General features: G+C 43.0%; 1 protein-coding gene across 2 annotated transcripts; it reads right to left on the reverse strand.

Moving 5' to 3' along the window:
- Positions 1 to 507: 507 nt before the first annotated feature.
- Positions 508 to 13,393, reverse strand: RCN1 (reticulocalbin 1). 2 transcript variants are annotated; one of them, XM_058806940.1, is made up of 6 exons: positions 13,160 to 13,393; positions 8,323 to 8,516; positions 6,593 to 6,771; positions 6,012 to 6,072; positions 3,300 to 3,499; positions 508 to 2,405 (listed from the first exon to the last, which is right to left on the reverse strand). In XM_058806940.1, the coding sequence occupies exons 1-6, from the start codon at positions 13,375 to 13,377 to the stop codon at positions 2,298 to 2,300; spliced, it is 960 nt and encodes a 319-aa protein (XP_058662923.1). In that variant the 5' UTR covers positions 13,378 to 13,393; the 3' UTR covers positions 508 to 2,297. The 2 variants fall into 2 exon arrangements, with proteins under 2 accessions (XP_058662923.1, XP_058662924.1); XM_058806941.1 differs by lacking the exon at positions 13,160 to 13,393 and adding an exon at positions 8,759 to 8,829.
- Positions 13,394 to 20,449: the final 7,056 nt, after the last annotated feature.

The following is a 20,449-nucleotide window of genomic DNA, read 5'->3' on the forward strand; positions in this document are numbered from 1 at the left end:
AAATACCAATGTGTTCCAAGCAGTAACAGGAATCAAGAACAAATATGAGAACAGGATTTTTCTCTTGTGTGCTGCTAATTCTGTTCCAAACTCATTTAGTAACGTGGAAGAAAATGTGATTGCTTGTCAAAGCACAGATGTGGTTTTTTGTTGGGACAGTGCACAGAGCATTCAGAAGTGTCATGTTTAGCTGTGGGCAACAATGCTTAGTGTCTCAGCACCCAACTCCCACTGAATTTCAACAAGAGTGAGCAAACAACCTTCCCCTGGGCTCCAGTGAAAATCCTTGGCTTAGTATCCAGCCTGAGCTGCAGTTTCACTTGCAGGAAACAAGTGGTTTTTTGAGGTCTTTTGAGGTATTGTTTCCTGAAACAGCAGAAGATAATCTGAGTACACAGAGAGTGCTGAAAATCTGTTAGCAAAACATGTTAGTTTGATAAAGATTGTCAGGATTATTGAGTACAATAAACCTTTCCAAATCCAAGCCATAAAGAAAATATATAATCATTTTCACGTGCCAAGATACAATTTTATTGCTTTCCAGATAACACTGCATTTAGGCTTTTATTTAACTTGAGGGTACTGTAAAAACAAAACCAGTTCACTTTTATGACATTTTCCCTGCTCTATGTTAGTGGGAGAGGTGGGGATTTTTCAGAGACATTGCTGGCAATGTCACAAGATGTGCACCCCAAAAGCTTAGTGGTGCTGCCAGCAAGCACATGTAATTTCTGTCAGACTCAGCAATCTACATTTAATTATCTTCAACTGCAAGATGTAAAATATTGCACCAGGGTTCTTCCGTGACCTTATAAAAATGGCAGTGTTCACAGAGGTCACAGTTTTGCACTGCCTCCTGATGATTTTTACAAATGTGTTGAACTGCTGAAGTGTCTCACAGCCTGGGAGTCTCAAAGCTCCCCTCTGGATTGTTCAGGGTGTGATGTTTTACACCAAACCTTCCAGGAACCTCCCAGAGAATGCTGCCGGGGAGTCCTGATCTCCCAGTACTAGTGTCCAGAACAAATTCTAGTTACAGCTGCTATGTATAATGCACTTCTTTTTGGATTTTCTTTTTTTTATTTAACGAGGTGACAAAGAACAGTTGGGGTTGTATGTGCAGATGCTTTTGGAAATGACCATCCCAGTGCTTTGGTAACTACTGGCTTTAGAGGCTTGGTTTGTGTTTTCACATCATCTCTCTGCTAATCTGTGTTAGTGTTATTGCACCTTCACAGTATCAAAAAGAAGTATTGGTTTTATTGTGCTTCTTTTCAAACCAGTACAGATAAAAACAACCAAACTTGGAGAAGTTGGTTATATAAAAATATACATGTAACAACTCACATTATACAGTAAAAAATAAAGCACCTATGCGGAAAACTTCCCCCTTTTTTGGAAGGAGAGCTGTCTCTAGAGTTACAGGTATAAACACACAAACCCAGAAGTTCAGCCACAAGAATCTGTCCTCTTAGTGGCAGAGGAGACAGAAGGCCCAGAGGGATGACATGTCTCACTCCTTCTCCATCACAGAGCTGCTGCCATTCACACTGTGTGAACAGAAGCAGGGCTGGGGTGAAGTGTGAAAAGCAGGAGATAAATTATGCTCCATGTGGCACAACTCCTCCCAGGAAGCAGCCAGGCCAAGGGCCCACAAACAGCTGTACATTACCCTGCTGTGGAAGGAGCAGCTGCCAGGCTGGACTCTGCATCCCTGCCTGGGAATGCAGGGTCAGGAACAAGGGACCTGTGCATTTGCACACTGGAGCAGGAGCCAGGGGGCTGCAGCAGCACTCACCCAACACAGCAACTCTGTGGAGACAAAGCTGGTATCAAACTCTTCTCTGGGCAGGAGGCTCAAAGGGTCACCTCTAAACTATTAGAAAAGACAACTAAATAACTTAAGTCTGATTAAACATTAGGGTTCTAATCCTAGGTGCATTTCACTATGGTAAAAGTGGGTATTTGAAGAAAATACTTGGCTATTAAAGATCTTTGCAATGTTTTTAAAAGTCCCTTTTCCATGCCAGGCTCTAACCTATTCAGAAAAGTTACCCTCTTAATTTTTTCAAAAATAAAACTCTAGTAACTAAAGATGGTATTTAACCATGTGAAAGGAGTAAAAAAGCTATTTCTATGTGGTTTCTGAGGTAATAAGCTGGCATGTTAAAAATAATCTTAATGCAAGTAATTCAGTTGTGAGTGTCCCTTGGCCATCTTCCATCCTGGAGGGGATGGACACAGTGATTTCAGTAATGTGGAGAAAAGATGTGTGGCACACTGGCTGGCACACTAGATCATAGCTCATCATGGTTTCTCGTGAGGTCCTCCCCATAATTGGTAGCTTGACTTCCAACAAACATGTTCCAGTTGTCTAGAACTTCCTCTTTTGTTAGTTTTTGATCCTGGTAGAAGAAAAAAAAACCAAAAAACAACTCTGTAAGAATATTTTCAGAACTAAGTCTAAGACACAAAGACACACCAGCACAGACTTGCAAGAGCCCTGGGAAACAGTTCTTCACAGCAGCAGACTGCAGGTTCAGCAATCATTTGTAGCTGTCACAGTGAGTGAAATTTGGGCCTTAGTGGAAGACAGAAGCCCCACAAGCTTCAGGTAGGTCAAACTGCTAACTGAAAGTTCTTTGTAATGCCAAGCAGTAGGAACAGTAGGTTAACAGTGGATTACCTGGTGCACAGTTTTGTGGTTTGGTTCATCTTCCTGACTGTAAAAACAAAAATCCTCTGGTGCACTTTGTGGAAGGTGGTTGCTTATGTTAGCAGTTTTCTGTGTTCAGAGCATTTTGGCTTTCAGGTTCCTCATATGCTGTCCCTGATCAGAGCTAGTGTTTAAGTGAAAGGTATGTGCTTGAATATAGAACTAAGAGTGGGTTTGCTACCCCTATATTTGAGTACAAGGGGTATCTAAATGTAACTTTATTTACCTCTCTTAGTCTATATTAACATACAGAAGTAATGACCACTCTTAAAGGAAAAAGAGTATTTTTTGCTGTGTTAAAATAGTGATAGTTTCTCATCTCATCTAATGAAAACCAGGGGACCTTCTAAAGCTGATAAACTGTATTGTAACACTTTGTAATTCTAACACTACCAGCTGAGATTGGGATGGAAACATTAATCCACCAGCAAGTCTAGCCTCTAAAGAGAAGTCTAGCCTCTTTAATCCATTAGCAAGTCTAGCCTCTAAAGTTAGTAGGAATAAATTCTTGCAAGCTGGTGTTTTAAAAAACCCACAAGACCCTATATAACTTCTTTAAAAACAACACTGGAGCACCACATACCTTGTCTACATCAGATTCATAGACTAAGTGCCTGGCTTCAGCTAGTGCATGGTCATAGTCCTGGGGGAGGATCCAGTGCTGGATCTCATCTTTGTCCATCTTTCCATCCTTGTTGAGATCACGGAAATCTGAGAACTGCTCACGCTCTGTAATCACCCAGTCGGGCTCTGGTCCACCCTCCTCATTTGCAAACATATCAGCTGGAGAGGAAATAAGGGTCTTACTTGAGTCCTATTTACTTTTCAAATTAAGCACAAAATAAAGATTTTTCAGTGTTCCTCAGAGGAGACTGAACTTTTCATTCTTTGCACAGTGTCTCTGTACAGAAAGAGAAATGTGGGGTGCAGATGGAGTAGCTGCATCTTCTCTCAGGCCTATTTCTTCACTGCTGGTGATTCTGCCCATTCTCACAGCACCCTGTATCATACCTGTGCACTTCTGGTGGGGCTAACAGGACAGCTAACATGTTCAAAGGCCATCATCTGAAATTCAGAATGAACAAAATCCTCTAAGGATCTTTGGCTGAACAGCAGTCTTAAGCTTTAGTGCTAGGCTTGGTCACATGGGGAGAAAGGAACTCAGCCATTTTATCTTGTCCCTGCCAGCAAATGTCTTTGTGGATAAGATCAGACTCCAGCCAGCAGAGTGATTACAGGAAAAAAGGCACAGGGGGAATTTAGGCAAACAAAAATTGCTAAATGGAACCTGCATGCATTTTAGAGAAGTCTTGTGTGAGAGACATTCAGCTTAGGAGATCAGCTCTCATTTAGGCATGCAGTGCTGCAGCACATTCCAGCAGAAGACACTGCTCCAGGAAAGAGCTGCAGAAGTCAGGAGTCATGGTGCACTGTGTGAGGAGCCACAGGCACAGAGCACTGGTCACAGCCTGGGACCTGGGGAGGGAGCAGTGTGTGTGGCAGCATGCAGAGGTCACACACCCCAGCTGCTCTGCACATCACTCCTGTGCTGCATTTTGGGAGCCACAGTGGCAGCTGCTTTCTGCATAAACACAGCACAGCAGCAGTGATTATTCAAACCAATGTTCTTTACATCACAGGGCTTTCCAAATCATGAGTGGTGTCTCTGTCATCCTTCTGGTCACTGTGGCCAATCCTTTCCTACTCATCCTCAAGCCTTCCACTTCTCTATTTAGAATGAAACCTGCTTTGTGACACTACTCCTCTCCTCTCCAGTGCCTTCTGGATTTGGTTTTCAAGGGCCCTCATGGATGGTGTGAGGGTCAGAGGCTGGCTGGTACCTGTGGGAAACACAAATGCTGAATTCCAAGGCAGGAGTAAGTACCCCTGACACTGGGCTGAGGCTCTCCATTGTCACTGTCCCCAGTGTCCCTGAAATACTCTGTTACCTGCCCATGCACAGTGAGAATTTAGTCCTCTCTGCTCAACATTTTTATAGGCATTTTGCTCCGCTGCTTGTGTAAATCTAAACCAAATTTTGCAAAAGACAAAATGGGTGCAAAGAAGGGAATGGAGGGTGGGATCATTCTATAAGCTTCAACAGATCCCCCCAACAAATACTCCATCTAGAGACTGAAATTTTTGGACTTCTTTTTGTTGCTCCTTATAAACTACCAAAGAAGAGATTTCGTTTTCTGTTGGTTTATTAATCCCAACTTCATCAAAATTAAAAAAAAAAATACATCTGAAAAAGGAAAGTAGGAATATTTTAAGCATAGTTTTCTCAACTCAGGAAGAAAACTTCAGACAACACATTCACTTTCTTTTTTCATTTTTTTAAAGTGCAAATTATATTGTTTATTTGAAGCAACTGACATGTCCTGTCAATTTGATTTTATCATCCTTGCCAATGTGGGGTGATCGTGACTAGAACATTCTATGTTCCTATCTATAGAAGACAAGAAGAACCAGCATTCACATGGTAACAAATGTTGACAATTACCTTATAATTATATGTAGGTAATGTCACTGAATGAACTGAAATTACTGTGGAAATTATGCTGCTCTGTTATTTCAGTCATAGATGAATAGCATTCACTTTCTGGGCTAAATATAATTTACAAGGAACAGAACCCCCTGCCATTAATTAGTGTGTGTATATTGTTCCTGATTCTATGTGAAGTGATCTTTATAGCACCACTAGAAACAGAAAGCTTCATCCAACTTTGCACTAATGCCTTCTCAGTGCTACTTTCTGGATTTAAAACTCATCAAAATAGAATGGTATCATCAGTACAGAAGTATGGGCTTTACTTACTAATTAAACTAGGAAAAAAACCTAGCAGGAACAAGGTGAACTTTCTCTTTTTGCAATGGTTGATTCCCAGGTGTCTTGGATATTTGAGCACCATCCAAAACCATTTATTTGGGAAAAGACTAATTCATTTTCTCATCCTCCTGCATTTCTAAACAGTGCCTTCAAACAGCAGTTAACATGGTGCAATATTCAAAGAATATCCCTGCCATGAAAAATATTATTCCAGATTCTCTTTTGTTCTCATATAACTCTTAGCTGAGTTAAATAAGAGCAAGAGGAGAATTTTGTGTTGTGAAGCATGAGGAATTCTTCCTGGTCATGTTGCTATCTACCTAAAATGAAATTAAACTTTCTGGGTTGGATGGCTGGTATAAAATAGTTGAACTGTTCACTCTGGGTTGTTAATGCTGCTGCCAGTTTGAGAGAAGATGGAAAAATGGACTGGAGATTATATAAGAAACAAGTAACAACACTTACCAATGTATTCATCTTGATCCACAAAACCATCCTCGTTTTTGTCTATGTCTTCTAAGGTTTCCTGGGAAACAATTTTGCATGAAAGTCATCAAGAAAAACTGAGAGCTCTGATCACCTGCCTTTGATAATTTAATGTTCTGAGGCCTTGACCTGCCCCTGTACACAAGTGAATGTAGTCTCACTAAACCCAGTGGGACTGTTGTTTGCACAATGAATATAAAAATATCCTTTCATGTTGAATAAATTCCCTGTATGAATGAACTGCTTATGTTAGGGGCAGATACCAGCCTGCATGAAACACTCAGCTGCTGTATGTCAGCACACCCTCCTTATATTTTGGTTTAAGTCTGTGCCCCAAGATTGTTTCTTGATTCAATTTAGGAGCTGTCTAAGTGCACTTAAAAAGTCTTTCTTATGTTGAGACTTCTAAACCAAGTGATTATCATGAAAGGCACCCCTTTCTGTTCCCCACTTAGCTTTTATGTGCGTGTCTCTTTCTAAACCCTGCCTGGAAAGGTGAGAGAAGCCTTCAAATTCACCCATAAAAGCAGAAACAATGGCATTGATTTTGCTTTGCTTACTAAGACAACAATGTTTTTCATGTGCTCAAACTCCTCTGGGTGCAGGAAAGCAGTGAACTCCTCATGAGTGGCAGCCAAGTCTCCATCCAGGTCTGCAGCTTTGAATCGTCTTTCATCTCTGGGCAGCATTTTCTTAAAACTGTGCTGATCAGTTGCATCTTGGAATTCTTCTGGATTTTCTGCAGACAAATCAAGATGATCTCAGAGGTGTTCTCCTTTAAAACATACTAGCAAAACAAAGCTGTTTGAGTTTAGAAATAAAAAGGTTTATTGCCAGAATAGCTGTTGCTCTAAATGGAAATTCTCTTCCCCATGAAGTTTAAAACTCAGGGGTCAAATACTTGGTTTGATTTTTAAAGGTGACAGTAGTAGGAGGTAAATTTCTGAGCAAGCCTTCTCTTACAATCCAGAATAATGGGTTTTGCAGTATTCCCTCAGAGATTTTTTTTATCTGCCTTTACAAGCACCACTGAGGCAATATTTGGGGTAGACTTCATTCACAGTAGTTTTCTTCATCTTTAGGAATCAGTATGATCCACACAACTTTTCAATTTCAAGAAGAGCAAACCAAGGAAATGTGGTTCAGAAGGTGGCAGACTGACTGAAATTATCTCAGTGCTAGACCTCTGCTACAGGGAACCTAACAATTCTTTTCAGTTTAAAACAATGGCATTTTTTCAGAGTGTTCAGTGGCATAAAAGGAATGGTATTTGATATAATTTTTAAAATAGGATCATTAAACTGACTTGAAAAATGAAAAATACTCATAACAATTTCACAATTCACATGTTGGGAGACAAACATATGTGAAAAAGACTGGGTCAGGAATTACAGATGGGAGTTTTAAGTATTAATTAACACAAGCCCACAATGCTGCTCTCCAAATCTTGGGGCTTAGAGGAAGCAAAGACAAGGCTGAGAAGGGTTCCAGGGATAATTCTGCAGGGACTGTGTGTTAAATATTTCCTTTCACAAATGTAACAAACTCCATTTAAATCTAAGGTAGACTATGGAATTATTACTGCTACAGGAAGCTTGCTCCAGAAACTGCCTCTGTGGTAGGTAAATATTGTTTTCTCATTTCCAGTAAGTATAAATGGTCAATTAATACTGATTTGTTGCTCTGTCAGTATTGCCCTTTAGCTTAAGTGATCTCTTCTCCTCCTCCTCCTTCATTAACTTATAAAAGCAAAGGGAATGTGGAGGGGGGTGGGGGGAATTCAGGTATTTTTTTTTAATAAATGTTTATTTTGCCTGATTTGTTAAGGATTTTCATGTGCTGTTGATCACAGTCTGAAGCATGTTATTCTGCAAGAATGACTTTAATCAATAACTTTGCTGTAGCTTAGACACAGGCTACATTTTTAACATCTAGACTTGGGATTTTAGAGACTAAATTCACAAATACAGTTAATTAGACAATATATTATTTTTTAATTGAAGTACCCTTTTCAATGCTAAAAAATAATATACTTCTAACTGGAGGAGACTTTAATTCAGCTGTGTCAGTATATTTAATGATACCTCTACAAAACCTTCTGTGTGCTGGTGACCCATGTGCAAAGGGCTGCAATAAATAACTAAAAAGTGCTTTTGACCTCTGAGCATCCATAAAATTTAATGTGAGCTTCAAGAGTCCTCAATGTGACAACAACCTCCAGTTGTCTGCAAGGCAAGAAATCATATTTTATAATCTTAAAAATCCTCGATCATACAATCTGTTCTCTTACCTAGATAATAACCATATGTAGCTTGCTTGTATTCTTCCCAGGCAATTTTATCATCCTTGTTTAGATCATAATCTTTCCAAACTTTGGCCACATTTTCATAGATGTAGCGTTTCTGCACTCGTTTAATCCAGGTTTTTAACTCCTCTGTTGTGATATAGCCATCTTTGTCATCATCTATTCTGTCCACAATCTTCCTGTAAAAAGAGATCAGCATCATTAAAACCCTACTGCATGTCAGGCCAATTTTAGTAATCTTCATCTGGCCCTGATTTTCCACAAAAACACAGTGCCCCAAACTCCTAAAGCTGTCCTACTGGTTAAGGTTTTCCTGCATTTTACACATCATATAAAGGAATGTGTCTCTGTTTGTTATTCAGCATTGCTATGAATAACTCAAAGGAAACTTGCACAACTAAAATTAGTGAGCAGAGAATACCTGGCTTTCTTTTTCTTAGGTTGTGCCTCCTGTCTTAGGGGCATCTGTTCTTCACTGCCTACAGGGAGTGGCTGTGCTGGCTCAGAGCAGGAGACACCTGTGGTGGTGCTGGCAGGGGTCACGGGATGAGGGAAGAGATGAGAATTTTCACTCCATATTTCAGAAGGCTGATTTATTATTTTATTATATATTAAAAAGAAAATTATCTATTTTATGATATATTAAAAGAAAATGATATTAATATATATTAAAATATGTATTTATTTATTTTAATATCTATTTTAATATATATGTTATATCTTTTATATATATTAATATAATTAATAATAAAACATAATATATCATATAATAATTATTATTTGTAATATTATATGTAATATAATTTTAATTACATTCTATTTATTATATATAATATATTGTATATAATACATAGAATATATTTAATTCTAATATTATATATTAGAATTTTATAATAATATTATATATAATATTATGTTAATATAATATATAATAATATAATATATAATAGTATAATATATAATATATAATGATATAGAATATGATTTTATATATTTTAATATAGATTAATATATATTAAAATATATATTAAAAGAAAATTATTAAAACTATACTAAAAGAATAGAAGAAAGGATTTCATCCGGAGGCTAACAAGGAAAAGAATGGTGGACCTGCAATTGGTCATCAAATAGAAACAACTCACATGGACCAATCAAAGATGCACCTGTTGCATTCCACAGCAGCAGATAATTATTGTTTTTCTTTTCCTCTGAGGCTTCTCAGCAGGAAAAATCCTAGCAAAAGTATTTTTCAGAAAATATATCCATGACAGACAGCAACTTCACTTCAGGACAAAGCCTGAACTCAAACTTGCTGGAGGCAAGCCGAGCAAAAATCCAGGATTTGGCGGAGACCTGCAGTTTGTCCTCTGGCTTTGCAGCAGGCTGACATCAGGGTGCAGTGAGTGTGAGCGTGTAATGCTGGGGATGTCCACCAGGCACAGCCTCCCCTTCCCAGCCTGTCCCTGCACTTGTTTCTTTTCCTTGATTCCCAGTGGAAATCAGTACTGCTGGTGTTGCCAGGAATGCCGGTTACTCACTAAAGCAGCATCAAGTCTGCAGCAGGTCTGCAGCCATGGCTGGAAGACTTGGCATTTTAGAGACTAAAAGGGCTATAAACCTCTGTCCTGTGTAAAGCTGCCAGCACCGTTGGAACCAGCAGGAGTGAAACATTCTGCACACAGCTGCAGTTCAAAAAAACAAAAAAAAAGGACAGTGCTCTCTCTACCATTTATGTTCTCTGCAACTAATCTCACTGCAATTAATCTCTCTGCAACTGATGAACTTCACCATTTTGGGGCCGAGCTTGTAAAACTGCCTTCTGTGCCTGCTCTTGGAACTGAGCACATCCACCTTGGCCCTCTGGCACATCCAGGCTGGCTTTGGGCACACCAGCACCCTTCCCCCTGGCCATGAGGTGCAGGGGCAGCCTGTCTGCAGGTGCCCTGTGCCTCATCCAGTGGCCAGCTCATCCCATGCCCATGGAATACTGAGGTGCCACTGCAATGCAGGGGGAAGAGCAGAAGCTGACCTGTCTAAATGCTGACTTGACACTCAGCAGGTGAGCTCCCTAAACCTCAGGGAAAACAATCTGCACTTCTAAACATTCTTTGCAATTCCACATCTTGGTTCTCCACCAAGAAACCACATTTGGAACTGTCAAGTAGTGAAGCAATGTCTCTGCCCAAGCCTTTGTTACAGAAGTGGTTGCTGAAATATCAGCAGCAGCTTCTGCTGAACTTCAGCAATGTTGTGTGAGTCTGATAGTATCAGATTGATTTTGTGAACATGTTGTTTGAGTTATGGGGCAAAAAAGGGGCTGCTGAATTTCATTTCTGAATTAGTGAAGTGTGGATGAACTGACTAGAAAACCTTTTCTCTTCTGTATCCATTGCCAGTGGTCCCTTTCCCTGCATGAGGGACTATATTTGTCACCAGATTTTCCCCACAATGATTTAATTTCATTTGTTTAACTGGTATTTCTTTCTACTGTTAAGGTATGAAATGATTATGCTGGTAGCTCTTGGCAATGTGTAACATGAAAGAAGTCAGGTACACATTTTCTGTGTACCAGAAAATACTTCATGTCTTCTCCTTTTCCCCTGTTTTTATAGGTCCATTGCATCCACAGGCACTATTCCATCCCACTTCTCAGCTGAAGCTGGGGACAATAAAACAGTCTTGGGGGCAATAAAACAAGCCTATAGGCTCCCAGAGGCACAGATAAAAAGCTGTTGTGTGGACTTCACTTTTTACTGTTGTTATTATTGGGATGACCAATGTGCTGCCACATTTCCTAAGCAAGGTAAAATGCCTTATAAATACAACAGCATGCACTCTGGTTAGAGCAGCAGACTGTATGTTTCTGTTTTCTCCCAGAAATCATTTAAAAATAGCTTTTAATTAAATCTGCCTTCTTCCTAAGAGCAGTCACTTGTTGAGAAGTGACTCTGTTTGTAACCCACTACAGAAGTTGCCCCTAACAAAAATGGGGAGAAAGGGTTCAGCATGTGACTGTTAAACCACAAGATGTTTTTTTAATCCTCTCTTTACCTCCCAGTGTGCTGCTATCCAAGATTACAAGGTTGGGGAATGCTGGAAGTTATGAAACTTTCCCAAAAGTCCCCCAGGAGCCATATCCTTGATGCTGAGATGCACAGTGCTCACCCTCAATGTGTCCTCAGAGAGACACCTCCATTTAAAAGGTAATTATTGACTCTGTACTTTAATGTGCCTGTGTCACCCCTCCAAAGGGCAATCAGTGAGATCAATTAAAACTTCTTCCCTTGCTTTACAGTTTGTAAAAATCGTTTAAAAACATCTGTGTTGTTAAATCACATCCCTGACTGAATTATCTGTACCAGTAAGTGCAGACCAATATTAGGAGGGCATGTCCATTTTCGTGACACAAGTGATGAGAATCTAGGTCATAGCCATGTATGCTGAGAACATGGTTTCTTTTGCTCCTTCTTTAAACAATGAGGATGGAGTTGATAATTTCTGGTAATCATTTCATCTGTTTACTCACTGAGACATACAAATAGCAGTGACAGCTTTGAGAAGGATCAAGAGTGAGATCGCAGTGCTGCTGCTTATGGTAGGACTAGACAGAAAATTAGCAAGTGCAACTCCCTGTGGAAGAGAAGGCAGGGGGGAATCATAGTGAGAACATGCAGGGTATTTTAAGCTATCTTCTTTGTGGTAACTACATTAAAGGGTCTTTCTTTAACTCCTATTAAATTTAGTTCTGCTTAGTGATCTGGCTTCCTGTAGGTGTAAAGGAGGGAGAAGCAGTGAAGTTAGGCACGGTCCCTGCCCTTTGCATGGAAATAATAGCAGCTGAAACACTGTGAGCAAAGAAGGCACAAGTGGGAAGATGCTTGAAGAGCATTTGTAAACTGTGGCTGTAGAGAAGGAATGGTTGAAACTCATTAACACTGATGTGGTGTGGGCAGGTGTCCCAGAGGCAGGGAGCAGCAGCAGCAAAGCCTCCAGCAGCAGGTCCAGCCCAGCAGCTCCCTCTGACAGCCTTGCTGCTGTGGGGCCACAAAAGGCAGCAGGGAGGAACCCCAAAGCCATGGACTGCTGGCTGCTCCTTTGCAAAACCAGCGGGGTGGGAGAGAAGTCACAACCCAGAGCTTCGACCTGCAGCCACTCGGATACAGGGTCCCGCTCTGGGGTACAGAGCATCACACTGGGGTACTGTGGGGTACAGAGCATCACAGTGGGGTTCAGGGCACTACTTTGGGGTACAGAGCATCACACTGGGGCTCAGGGCACCACTCTGGAGTACAGGGTGCCACCTCGGGGTACAGAGCATCACAGCGGGGTTCAGGGCACTACTTTGGGGTACAGAGCATCACTCTGGGTTACAGAGCATTCACAGCGGGATTCAGGGTACCACACTGGGGTTCAGGGCACTACTTTGGGGTACAGGGCCCTACACTGCAGTTCAGGGCACCACTGTGGGTACAGAGCATCACACTGGGGTTCAGGGCACTACTTTGGGGTACAGGGTCCTACACTGGGGCTCAGGGCATTACTCTGGAGTACAGGGTCCCACTCTGGTGTAAAGCACATCATAGTGGGCTTCAGGGCACCACTCTGGGGTACAGAGCATCACACTGGGGCTCAGGGCATTACTCTGGAATACAGGGTCCGACACTGCAGCTCAGGGCACCACTGTGGGGTACAGGGCACCGCTCTGAGGTACAGAGCCCCGCTGTCCCCTCGGTCACTCAGGCAGCCCCAGGCCGCCTCCTCCGCCCCGGGCCCAGCTCGGGCCCTCCCCCTGCCACGTCTCCCGCCCGGGCCGGGCGCTCACCCCAGGCGCTCCCGGCTCTCCTCCGGGCTGAGCTGGTCGAAGCTCCGCGCCTCCTCCTTGCCCAGGAAGGCCTCGTGGTCGTACTGGAAGCCGGGCAGGTCCTCGTGCTGCGCGGCTCCGGCCCGGGCCCGCTCCTGCCGCGCCGTGGGCTTGCCCAGCGCGCCCGCCGCCACCAGCAGCAGCGCGGGCAATGCCCTCAGCGCCCCGCCGCCCGCCATGCCCCGCCGGCCCGGCTCGCACCCCGCTCCGCTCCGCTGCCCGCCACCGCCCCGCCCCGGCCCGCTCCGCCCCCGGGCCGGCCTTTGGCAGCGCGCCCGGCCCGGCTGCGCCACGTCCGCACGGGGCCCGGCGGCGGGGCCGGGGCTGCGGGCAGAGCCGGGCGGGCAGAGCCGGGCGGGCAGAGCCGGGCGGGCAGAGCCGGGCGGGCAGAGCCGGGCGGGCAGAGCCGGGCGGGCAGAGCCGGGCGGGCAGAGCCGGGCGGGCAGAGCCGGGCGGCCGCTGCATCGCCGAAGCGCCCCGAGCTCAGCCTGACAAACACCGCGGCAGCTCCAAACAGCGGCTCGGGGCTGTCCCGCCGCTGCTGCTCGCTCGTCCGGAGCGGCGGGTTGATGATGGTTGCTGCTGGCGTCCTAAATCGTTTGGGAAAAGACAAAAAGTGTGGTTTGAACACAAACAAACTAACCCTGCACGCTGTCTTGAGTGTTGATACCCGAAAAATGCGAGGGAAAAAGCATCATAGTGGGGCTCAGGGCACAAGTCTGGAGTAAAGGGTCCCACTCTGCGGTACAGAGCATCACACTGGGGTTCAGGGCACTACTGTGGGGTACAGAGCATCACACTGGGGTCAGGGCACTACTGTGGGGTACAGAGCATTGCACTGGGGTTCAGGGCACTACTGTGGGGTACAGAGCATCACACTGGGGTTCAGGGCACTACTGTGGGGTACAGAGCATCACACTGGGGTTCAGGGCACTACTGTGGGGTACAGAGCATTGCACTGGGGTTCAGGGCACTACTGTGGGGTACAGAGCATCACACTGGGGTTCAGGGCACTACTGTGGCATACAGAGCATCACACTGGGGTTGAGGGCACCACTCTGGGGTACAGGAAAGGTTGCCAGCACTCTCACAAAGGATATTTATTGTGATGGGGTTGGTGTCATGATAAGGGAACCGAACTTGGGATCCTGAAAATGTGGGAGACAGGAAGCCCAAACCATGTAGCGAAAGAAAAAGTTTTTGTTTGTTTTGCCTAAAGTGAAATTTATTTTGTTGACAGTTGTGAAAGTCTCTAGGCAGAGGAAATAGATTCCTTCTCCCAGTATGATCCTTTTTCTTGTGTTACACAGTAATTCACATCTCCAGAAACAGAGTGCAGAGAAGATTGTCATTGTGTGCAGCACACTGCAGGGTAATGACCCTGTTGCTGAGGCCTCCTGTGGTGAGCTGTGCTCCACCACCAAGGCTGGTCCGTCCATTGTTGCTTTTCCAAATTGTGACAGCTGGTTTGTCAGCCCAGCCCACAGGGTGTATGAACCACGTCTGATGTGGCCTTTGGGTGTACCACTGACACGGGTGTGCAGGGTGCTGCACCAACCCACAGCTTCCCCTTGTACTCTTGTTACACTGGTAGAACTCCTTTTGACCTAAAGCTCATACACAGCTGATGCCTGGTAGAGGATTTGGTTGTAATGACCACAAAAATGTGGCGTTGGAGATTTCCACGTGTGCTGTCCTCTGCCTTTTGTGACTCGTGCAAGGAGTGAGTGAGAGCCTTGCAGAGCTGGTGCTGGTTTGCCTCAGAACCACTGGCAACAGCAGCAGATTTCAAAGGTTTAAACAGTCAGATATGTTGGTTTGTTGGTTAATTAGACAGAGAGGAACACTAATGCACCCCCGGAGCTCAGTCACTCGATGGGCTGGGCAGTCTGTCCTCTGGGGCTGTTTGTGCATCCACAGCTGAGCTACTGCTCCAGTTCTGTTTGTTGAGAGCTGTGATGGGCATGTGGCAGCTTGAGAATGGCTCCATTGATCCGACCAGCTGCCTTTGAGTTTCCAAAGCTAGTGAGATGTAATCCTTTATAGTAGTATAGTAGAAGTCCCTGTAATATCTATGTACTGTATAAGTATCTATGTATTTGCCCAAGTTCTAGTTATTCTAAATGAGCCACAGCTGTGAAGTCCTTAGTTGGGCAGCAGCTGTGGCTCGTGAAGGTTACTAGGATAAAAAGGGGGTGGGTTGAGAGCCCTGGAGGAGCCCTGATGAAGCCACAAGGAACAGCACTGCTGGGAAGAGCTGCATGTGAGAAGGCCACCCAGAAGGTATGGACTTTAGAAAGCTAATTACAGTATGAATGCAGTAAGTGGTGACCCCGACATGGTGGAGATATGCAGCCTGAGAGCTGTGGAAGATAGGACAGCCGAGAGCTGTGGCAGCCTGAGAGCTGGGACTCTAGAAATATGATTACAGCAATCCTTCTGCTGTGTTTGGGTTTATTTGTTATTAAGCATCTACTTTCAGTGTAGTCAGGAATCTCATGTTTGTGCAATAATTCAGATATGGCTCTTTTTTCTGTCTTGGTCTTCTAATATTCCTGTCTCTGCTTCCTACATCTATAGGATGGAAAAGATGACTAATTTTTTTATTAACGTTATTCCAGAGGTGGGTGTGTGCTGAGGTGCTGAATTTTTAGTTTGCCTAGCCACAAGTGCCAGAGTGTGCTGCTAGTTAAGAGACAAGTCATTTGCATGGGTAACAGGTGGGCTTTACTGCCCATTCACCCCATCAGTGTTGTAATCAAACATCAGCTTGATACTTGATCTCAGCAGCAGAGGGATATGAAGTTATTTGAGAGATGTGGGAAATGAATGTCTGTGTTTTGTTGTCGGAACAATTAGGAGGCACTTGTGTGAGGAGAGCTGCAGTAAGAGCAGTGCAGGATGGGCTAAGTGCATACATGGCTGATCACTGGAAAGCCTCCAGACACCGTGAGGCTTTGCCTCAGGGATGTGGGTTCTGCCCGTCGGAACATCTTAATTCTGCCCTGTGTTTGGGTTCCAGTGAGAACGAGCCCTGAAATGCAGGGGTCTTATGAAAGATGGGAAATCATGAGTGTCCTGATCCCTGCAGACTCGGTTCGGGACCATTGGTAACAACAATAAACATTTGACTGATCCAATATGACTTTTTGTGGAAAAGGAATGATATTGCCATTACTTGTCCTTAGAGGGCTGAAGTCTGGGATTGTAATGCTGAGAATAGGCTGCACATTCAGTCAGAACAGTTGTTGATCTGGTCAGTCTTAGCATTGCCAGATCTTTGTATCACTCGGATTAACATTTACAGATTTTGCTGTTGGGCTGTCGTGACCTTGAACTCTTAATCCTCTGTGAAGACATGCCTTCCACTCCTTTTACTCAATTCACAAAATTGTAGTTTTCTCTTAAGTCCACTATGCCTGTTTCTTAAAATATTTGTATTTTTTGGTTTAGAGATATTACTTCAAACATCTCCGAGAGAAACTTCCTGAATGATTAATTAGTTTTAGAGTTTGTGGGGCTATTTTCACCATGCCCACATTCTTTCAATAATGCATCTGAATTTTATACACATAAGGTTTCTGTGAAACATTGCAAAATACAAGATCTGCAACATCAACAGTGTTTTTAGCAATACATTTATGCAGGAGCAGGCATGCTGGGTAGTTCATAAGCTTTTAATGAAATGCTGGCAGATATTAGGGTTTTATGGGCTGGAAAACAGTGCAAATCAAAGAGCTTTGCTTACTGTTTATAGCATTTTTCCTCTGAATCTAACAATATTTATCTCACTTTTTCCATCTTGCATTTTGCTCTTCACATATTTACTTTCCCTTTCACTGATATATTTAAAGCCAACATACTATTCTGTATGAAATATATTTAGAGTTACAGTATTCCTGTCACCGTGGGTGTTCAGTCACTGGGATAAAGCCTGAGATGACTTATTTGAAATCTCTCTTTGTCTTCAGCCTGCCTTTATCCTAATGAGGTTACACATATCTTGCATCTTTGGCCAGTGTTTCTGGACATCATTAATTGTGACTTCCCTGAGGCCATGCAAATGGTCCCTAAGGGCTGCTGTGCTTTCTGACTGCCTGCTGGCTCATACCTGCTCTTGTCACGCTTCTGAAGCGCCTCTCAGAGCATGCCTCTATGTTTTTCTAGTTCTAGCTGCTTAAATAATCAAAATATTTGATGGCATTGTAGTATCCTGGTACTACTTGGAGGTAAAAATATATGTCTGAGAGAAGCAGATGATTTCTAAGTAAACAAAAGAACTTGTTTTTAAGAGAAGCTACGAATGGAAAAAAATACTTTTTTTTTTCTCCTCAGTTCTACTGTAGTTTGTAAATCTGGAATAATCACAGTATTTCTCTGTACATGGAAAACATGGTTGGTTTGAATAGATATGAGACTTGTGTATGCCACCTAAAATTAAATTGAAGAAATGTTATTTTGTGCTTTTCAGAATTATATTTTACGTTCTAGTTAGCCTAATGTGGTTTACTCAGGTCACAGTATCAGCACTATTTTTGAAGCTTTGTCTTTTCCTGAGGACACAGGACACCTTCTTCAAACTTGTGGGAAAGTTTTCATTGATACCAGTAGACTCCAGCTCAAGCTGTTAGTTTAGAGCATAGCTGTATTTTATTGGAAGTGTAAAAGGATCAGTATTTCAGAATGAGCTTTTAATGTCTAATTTACTTTGTATGACTTAGCATTAGATACTCTGTATTTTTACTTTCATCCAAATCCTGCTGGGTGTTAATTGCTCTGTTCAGCTTAGGTGTGCAAGTGTATATGGACTTTTGTCTCATCTCCTGTGGGAAGCCACAGGGAGCACAATCAGATCCTAGCCTGCAAACAGCAGCAGAAGCTTTGCAGGAGAGGAAATAGGGGAGCTTCTAGAGAACCACTTTGATCAGACTTAGTTTTGGCTTGTCCTGACTAGCTGCTTCATCACAACACCACGTCTCTTGTCTTTTTCTTAGCATGGGTGTAGTCCGCATCACTCTCTCCTCCTTCTCTTGTGTTCGTCTTTTTGTATATCCAAAATAATCATGGCCTGTGCTGTCAAGGAAGCTGACAATCTTATTTGCTCTGTCTGATACACCCCTTCCCCTTCTCTTTGCCTTTCTCATCATTAAACTCTTTGGCAGGGATTTCTACTTTTCCTGCTGGTTGGTTTCTGCTGACTGCCACTGGTGACTTTCTGCTGATTTTCTACTGAGCCTGTGCAGCGTCTCTCTTCACCTGGACATGGCTTGGCTCGGTCCTTAAAGTGTCAATAGGCATAGTTAGCAACAATTTTGGAGCACTCCAGAAGTTTTTCTCGTATCAAGAATCTTTGTGATTAGTGTTTTTTTTTCAAACATGTACATTTTCAAGTGTATAAAAAGATCCTTTGCTTCTGACAGCGTAAATCCATGCGCTGTATGTGCAATTTGCCCTGGTAATTACTTATGTATGGTGATAACCATAGCAACATCCCAGGTAGATAATGCCATGCAAATTACTGCAGCTCCAGGGATGGGAGATGTTAATACAAGTATGTACTTGCACCCCTGGTCTTCAACATTTTGCAGTGACTTTCCCTTTCCCTCCCGCAAAACACGTTGGGTTAAAATTTCCTTTCCTCCCTATGATCAGGAAGCAAAAGGATACCTCTTTCTATGCTTCTCATTAGTATTCACAGAGGGAGGGGGGAGGATGGTCCTTCAATGCTTCTGTCATGAATAATTTTGTATGCACAGTGGAAATTCCATGGTGTATGTAGGGCATAAAAGTCTGGAGACTTGGACGCACTGTTGAGCTTAAAGCAAAGTTCCTGCCTTTGCAAACACGGGGTGTGAGCACGTGGGGGTGGAATTGCAGGCACAGAGGTGTAAATGTCCTCAAATCAGTTACAGAAGATAGGGGAGAGCAGCTTTGTTGCTCCAAGCAGACACTGATGTAGCTGAATACTTATCAGTGTTGCTAGTGAAATGGGGACATAGCAGAGAAGGAGCTGGAAAAAGTTATCCCTTGTTTGGTCATAAGCAAGAGCAACAAAATTGAATCTCTAGGAGAGCTGATCTGCATATACACTAGCCCTTGTGTAACCTCAGAACCCTGGATGTGTGAAAGTAAGTTACAGCTTTACTTTAAGGTACACCTCCAAACTGTAGCTGGAGTCTTTTGTTAAAGATAGAGAAAAATCAGACAAGGAAATTGGTTAAGTAAAGATTTTGCATTTTTTGGTGAAGAGTAAAACTGTTGCTGAATTTGTTCTTCTTTGGACTTAAATAGTGAAAATATGGTTTCAGTGCTGCAATCTGTGCTGAAGTTGCTGATAACTGAAAGCTGCACTGCCCCAGCCTTTAAATGAGGAAATACCCCAACAGAAGAGAGTGGAGATTTGTGGAGAGAGATGGAAAGACCGGTGCAGACAAGCACAGCTGGATCACAGTTTGTAAGGGACATATCCCAAAGTAGGCTGTGCTGTTCAATGGGCCAGCACTGAATGGTCTTCATCACAAAAACATGATCTGTCTCAAACAGAGCTGTGGGGGAGAGTGCAAACAAAATTATTGAAGTCACAGAGAAATTTTGTTGTGCTAAAGGTAGTAGACATAGAGAGTATTAATTAACTGGGGATTAAAATACTGCTAATCTGTATCCCTTGATATCTGTACAGGAGGGTTTGCCACTCCTACAGGTCTGCCTGCAAATCCCACATTGTAAGGTTTCATCTTTTCCCCTCTAATTTCTCTGTGATTTAACAGTTCAGCACTGCTCAGCTGTGCCAGCCTCCCAGGCAGTGCAATTTGAAAGGTGCCCATGTTCAGATCATCCAGTTTGCTGTCAAACCTTGCCACAGCACCTGAAGTTATGGACACCTCTGATTTACACTGGAGTATATTACTGGCCTTTGTAATTATTAAATTATTAAAAGTATATTCCTTTCTTTCAAAGGAAACCACCTGTTAGGATGCCTACCTAAGAAAAGCAAACTACACCAGTAAGAAGTATGTAAGGTCAGGCTTTTCAGTCATCTGACGGAAACTATTGAACCTAATTATCTGCAGGAGAACTTGTCTGTCTGCCTACTTTGAATCTAGTGGATATTTCTTTGTCGTTTCTATTTTCAGCATGTGATTGTCTGAGAATGGCATCTCCTTAAAACTCAAATCACATCAAAGAGAACAACAGGTGCCTTGGAATTACAGAGGCCCTGGCAAGTTAAATACACACTTCTTCAAAATAATA

The sequence above is a fragment of the Ammospiza caudacuta genome, chromosome 6 (assembly GCF_027887145.1).
Source record: "Ammospiza caudacuta isolate bAmmCau1 chromosome 6, bAmmCau1.pri, whole genome shotgun sequence".
In the NCBI taxonomy this organism is placed as follows: domain Eukaryota; kingdom Metazoa; phylum Chordata; class Aves; order Passeriformes; family Passerellidae; genus Ammospiza; species Ammospiza caudacuta.